Here is a 6000-nt window from a genome sequence, read left to right on the forward strand (position 1 = left end):
GATACACAGATTTCCCCACAAGACTTGATCAAATCTGGCCCACATCTACCACCCAGCCACCCCTCACCACTCCCAACACACTGGGCCCCTTCTCTTTAAGTGAACTAGTGGCCTCCTGTCCTCACTCTCTCCCCACACCTTGGCCACACAGACCCTCCCAGAACACCTTCTCCAGGCCCCATGTAGCCCAGGAAGCATACCCTTCTCCGCAGGCCCCTGGGTAAAACAGCCTTTGCCTCACCCTGAGCCCCGGCATGAGCCAGCAGACTCACCTGAGTGGAGACTCCTCTCCCCCCAGGGCACACTGGAGCTCAGGGAATTCTGGAGGCCATGTTTCCAACCTCTCCATGCCCACATTCCTTAGCCAAATGTCCCCCAAGTCCCCTTTTCACCCTACCAGAAATGATGGCTGGCTCAGAAGCCTTCCCTCCAGCGGGCAAGGTGAACCACAACCACCTGCACCGATAATTCAGGTTCAGGGAGAAGCTGCTCTGAGGGTAGAGAGGGGCAAGAGCCTTGTGCCAGCTCAGAGGAAAGAGACACAGAGCAGGGAGATAGAGAGAGGCTGAGGGAAAGGGGACACTGGGTGGGGTATGGGCACAGACAAGAGAGGGGCAGGAAGAGTCCTCAGAGACCCAGGGACAGAGAGAGGGACACCAAGATGAGGAAAGAGAAATGCAGAATGTGGGGGGAGAGGAGCAACTTTTGGCTGGGCCCTGGGGAAGCAGGGAGGTGAGAGGAGCCTGGTGCCTCACAGGCCCTCCCGCAGACCCAGATGGACCCCCTCCCAGGGCACCTGCTCTTCCGCATGGCGTGGCTCCTCTTAAGGCTGTCGTGAGGGTAAGGATTGGTTGTACAGGCCTGGCTCCAGCTGAGGCCCATACGGCTACTTTGTTAGGAGACCTTGACCACCAGACGAGCATGGTGCCATCATGGCCATGTGTCAGGGTCCTATAAATAACTGCCATTGCACCTTCCCTCTGGGGAGCATCTACTCCAACTTGCCGGCCCTGGGCCCTGCCCCCTCCCAGCTGGGCCTCCCCACTCCCAGCAGGCTCAGGGCCTGCCACAGGGGACAGAAGGAGTGCACACTCCCACCTCCCGCCAGAGCCTTCTTCCTTGTGCTCATCATCAGCCCAGCTCTGGCCTCCCTCCATGAGGACTCCTAAGCAGTGGGCCTCAGGAGCAGGGGCCAGCGGGCCAGATTCCACCCCCACCCCAGCTGTCCCTTCTCCCCCACCTACCCCTCCCCCAAGGGGCCCAGCCAGCCAACCTCTAATCCTCTGTCATCTGACCCAGGCTCCACCCTACATTGGTTCTGCCCAGCCACCCTACTGAGGCCCAAAAATGGATAAAGTCATTCACAGAGGGTCCAACAAGCCAAATGCAATAGGAAGATGACCTCATGACGCCCCCGAGCCCAAGCTCCAGGCACACGCTCTGTACCCCAGCACTCTGGGGGCAGCCAGGGGCTAGGAGGCAAGGAGTGCAGTGCCATGCTCAGACCCTGGTGACCCTTCCAATATACTCTTATGCCTCCTCATGGCCAGAGGCCCCGGGACCTTACAGCAGTAAGCTCCACAGCAGTCACAACCACCCATACCACGCTCCCCACTGCACCCCGGGCTCGGCCCAGGGCCAGGCGCACAGCGCATGTCCAAGGCAGGGTTTGCTGAACGGGGGAAAGCAGAGAACACAGCACAAATCAGCCCACCCACAGGACTGCACCAGGGCTGCCAAGCAAGCCCCCAAATGCCCTTGTTTGTCCATAAACAGTCACTCGGCACCTGCTGGGGCCAGGTAAATGCCTGGGTACACACACAGATCTGCCCTCCCCTCCGGGAGAGCACCCAGACCAGTGATGCATGGGTCAAGGGAGGATGAGATGGGTAATGCCAAGCCAAGACCCATGGAGAGACGCACTAAGCTGGGGGCACAGGAGAGCTGGCTCCACAGACACCAGAGGGTAAGCTTTCCTTGACCACACTGTCACCCTCTGAGTCCTGGTGGATATTTGGGCTGAGACGGGAAACTGGGAAAGAAGAAAAGGAGAGATGAGGCCCTTCTACCTATGGGGATAGTATCCAGGCCCTGCACCAAAGCTACCACTTGTCCCTGGTCAGGAAATGCCTTCCTATGGCAACACAACTGGAATTGCCCCCATTACTGATTGATTCGGCCGAGGCGAGGCGGGAGCAGGGGTGCCTGTGAGACCACTGGCAATGTGAATTAGACAGGGTCCTGAACACCACCAGAAGGTGCTAGGGAGGCAGCCGTTGACCCATGCTGCAACAGACTCTGAACCACAGGAGGGCAAAGGGGAGAGGCTGGTGTGGGTTGAGGCATCAGGCTTCCCCAGAAGGGGGTACTGCTGCAGGGCCAACAAGGGAGGGGACCGAAGGAAGGCTACTCTCCGACTTCTGATGGGGGAGGGTCTCCTAACCAGCGCCCAGTGTCGGAGGGGAAGAGAGCAGCAGTACCACTAAACAACTCCAGTCCCCTGCAGCCCAGGCTTGGAAGGGCCAGCCTTTGGCCAAGGCCAGTGTCCATGGCCGACCAGCTGTCAGCCAACTGCCCAGGCCACGGAACAGGAGCTGAAGAGGGAGGGGAGGAGGCTCAGTGGGGTCAGTGATGACGTACTACCACTTACAAGGAGGGGACACAGCTCATGCCTACTGCCCCTGAAATTAGTGAAAGATGCTGATGCAGAGACAAGGCAGCCAGGGCAAAGGGGACACTGAAAGAGCAAAGGGGAGCCAGAGAAGAGTAGGACATCAGTGGAGTGGGGGCAGGAAACTCATCTCAGCTAACCTGCTTCCCATTCATCTTCCTCAGCCCCTGAGGAGCAGGAAGTCGGCTTAGCCCAGAGCTGCCGGCTCCAGGCACCTAGATGGATTACCCAGTCCTGGGCAGGAGGGGGGTGGGGGGAGGAAGCAACGGCAGCAGCATCTGCCCCCCTCCACCACCACCAGCGCTTACTGAAGTCTTCCCAGCCCCCAGCCAGCTATCTGTGGTGCTCTAATCCCTCCTCCCGCCGGGGCAGGAGTGGGTGGGGGCGGTGGGAAGGGTGTACAGCTGCTGGGGCCGGCCAGTTCTGGAGCTTGGCTGAGGGCCCTAACCTCCACGCACACCCACCCATCTCCTTAGCTTGCGGACTACAAGGATGAGCAGCGGGACTCTTGGGGAGGCGCTGAGGAAGCTCTAGCCCCTGGCCCCCCATCACGTGGCTGCATCCTTAGAGAACCCGCAGGTCTCAGCTGCAAAAGTCATTGTTTATAAACAGCCACAGACTGGCTGGAGGAGGCCGGCCTGTCCCCGAGTTCCCACTCTTGGCTGAGCATCGGGTGGGAGAGAAGGCAGACTCCGCTGGGGGGCACTGGGGGACCACCCTGGCTGGAGCAGATTCTGCAATCCTAGATTTCAGAGTCCGAGTCGGCAGGGGAAGTGGCGTCAGCAGCTGGCGTGATCCAATTCAATGAACCAGAGGTGGCTTGGGATAGAAAGCTGAACGGGTGCGGACCCCCGCCCCCCAATACTGCATTTCCTGCACTGTCAGGGTGCCAGGGGAAGCCCTGGCTCCATCCCTTCGCCTGCTGCCAGTTGCTCTGGGCACTGAGGGGTCAGGTTTCCTGCGGCGCCCTCCACGCCCCCGGTGTGGCCCCAGCTCCTTCGGGCCAGCTCCCCAACCAGGTGGTGGGCTCCCAAAGCCGGAGCCACCACTCCCTCCCCAGCCGCCGGAAACGCGAAGCCCAGGCTCGGACGAAGGCACCTCCCCGTGGGGCGCGCAGTGCTGTGCTCCCCAGGGGCCGGGCCGGAGCGTCCAGGCCTCGGGCACCTCTCAGGAAAGGAAACCCGATCCTTCCTTCGGCCGGCGGGGACAGAAGGTGGAGAGGCGGCTGGGGAGGAGGGAACGGCGGGCTCAGGAAGTGCCCAGGGGCCTGGAGCTAGCGCGCTGGCACCCGAGGGCTGAGGGGCAGCCTCGGGATTCCCGGAGCAGAGAGGCCCTGGGACACAAGGGGCAGACTCCCTCCCCCCAGCGCCGGCCCCGCCCGCGTGGCCCGAGTGGGGCCGGGGGGCTGGGGGCGCCACCTCGCCTCCCAGCCTCCGGGCCCTCGGCCTCCAGGGTGGGATTTACTGGACCTCGCGCCCCGAGAAGAGCGTGGGCCGCCTCTTCCCTGCAGAAAGACGAAGAAGATACAAAGCTGGGGGTGGGGGGAGCCGGGGGAGCCGCGGGAGGGGGGGTGAGGGGACAGCTGCGCCCTCTTCTGCCCCCGCTGGGGGTGGGGAGACAGAAGACGCGGACCCGAGAGGCGCCCACAACGCTGGGGGCCGCAGCCTATGGACCCCCGAAGGCCCTCGGCGCGGTCGTCCGGAGGTGACAGCGCCGGATCCCGGGTGAGGACCAGCCCCTGGAGGGGGAGGGGGGGCAGGTGGCCCGGACCGCGCGGAGGCCGGGGATCGGGCTTGCTCACCTTCTCCTGCGCGCGCGTGAGCTTCTTCTGCACGTTGCTGGCGATCTTCCCTGCCGTCACCCCCTTGCTGCCCATCTCGGCCATCGCGGCTCAGGCCCGGCCCGGTGGCGGGAGCCGATCTCCCAGCCCCCAGCCCCTAGCCGCGCGTCCGGCCCCGGCTTCGGCTCCACGCCGCGCGCTAGACAGCCGAGCCGACTGACGGAGGCGGAGCGTGCGCCCGGCGAGCGAGCGAGAGGCCGAGCGACGCGGGGACCCAGGGAGGGACAGACCGAGGGAGGGGCAGGGAGGAGGGGCCGGGCCTCGGGCGGCGGTCAGTGCCCCCCGCCCGCCCCCTCTGGACTAGACTCTGCCTTTTAAAGGGCCATTGCGGGCTCCGGAACGCTTGGCTAAGAAGGAGCGAGCGGTGCGCGCGGGTGCCGGGAGCGGCGGCGAGTGGGACTCCTGGGACGCTCCTATGACACCGCCCCGGGGCGGAGACTAAGATGCCAGTCTTCCCGGGAGAGGAGGCCAGTTTGAGACCGGTGCGTTCAAACACCGGGGTTTAAGTGCTGCGATTGGTGCGTGCCCCTGGAATCGGAGAGCCCCGGCTGCGAGCGCGCGGCAGGAGCCCACTCTCCTGCCTGGGGCTTGGCTCTGGCCTCACGCTGGACGTTCCGCCTCCTCCTGGCCTATAGACTCACCGGTTTCCACCTGGGTTCTCTGGGGGCCCCTAGGACAACTTCACATCTCTGTCCCTGGCACCTAGTTCCATGCCAACCAGGCGCTCCATCTTCCCATTTGCTGATTATTATTATTATTATTATTATAACAATTTAACATTACTGAGCTCTTACTGTGTGCCTGGCACTCTGCTAAGTGCCTCCACGACAGCCCTAGGAGGTGGGTGCTATTATCATTTCCATTTTACAAATGGGGCACAGACAGGCCTGAAACCAAATCTCTTGATTCTGCGTTCCAGGGTCTCAACCACTACCCTGTGGGCTGTCTTCTCTTCCGTGCTGGGGGGGGAAAAAAAATGATTGATGATAATTATTCAAAGAGAAGATAAGGTTATTGCTAACCAGCTTTGCCAACAAATCAATGACACATTCGAAATTTATAAATATGTATTGAATCTACTGATCCCACTCACACCCCTCCCCCAAATCATGTCAGAGACTATGAAGGATGCCACAGCCCTTTGCTGTCCTGGAGGCCAGGGACAGCCCTGGAAGATTTCTCAGGGACTGTTGGTGGAGCTGAGTGGAGAAAGGAGTCCTGAAGGCCCTGCTGAGGAGAATGGACAGAAGCCAGGGCAGGGGTCTCTGGGAGGAGCAGGAAAGGCTTTGCAGACCATACACCAAGAGCCCTGCCCATACAAATGGAGAAACTGAGGCCCAGGAGTAAAAGGTTCTGGCTTCCCTCTGCCTGGAAGGCCTCCTGAACTCTGGCTACTCCTCCTGGTTCTTCCCATTACTGCTTAACGCCCATAGGGGATGATCTTAACCAGTCCTCCCTCCTGGCCTATTATTACTCCTATTTTGCAGAA

General features: G+C 61.5%; 1 protein-coding gene across 11 annotated transcripts in view; it reads right to left on the bottom strand.

The window, feature by feature from the left end:
* Window positions 1–4742, bottom strand: part of BIN1 (bridging integrator 1) — a 55694-nt gene extending 50952 nt beyond the window's left edge. For 10 of the 11 annotated variants that reach the window (XM_035008235.1, XM_035008233.1, XM_035008230.1 and 7 more), the window contains exon 1: window positions 4473–4741. In XM_035008235.1, coding sequence (XP_034864126.1) covers window positions 4473–4556 — 84 coding nt within the window. In that variant the 5' untranslated portion in view covers window positions 4557–4741. Of the gene's footprint in view, window positions 1–4472 lie in introns of all 11 variants that reach the window. The other variant, XM_035008236.1, reaches the window with a different exon arrangement.
* Window positions 4743–6000: the final 1258 nt, after the last annotated feature.

The sequence above is a fragment of the Mirounga leonina genome, unplaced genomic scaffold, assembly GCF_011800145.1.
Source record: "Mirounga leonina isolate KUSES-001 unplaced genomic scaffold, KU_Mleo_1.0 Mir_151, whole genome shotgun sequence".
In the NCBI taxonomy this organism is placed as follows: Eukaryota; Metazoa; Chordata; class Mammalia; order Carnivora; family Phocidae; genus Mirounga; species Mirounga leonina.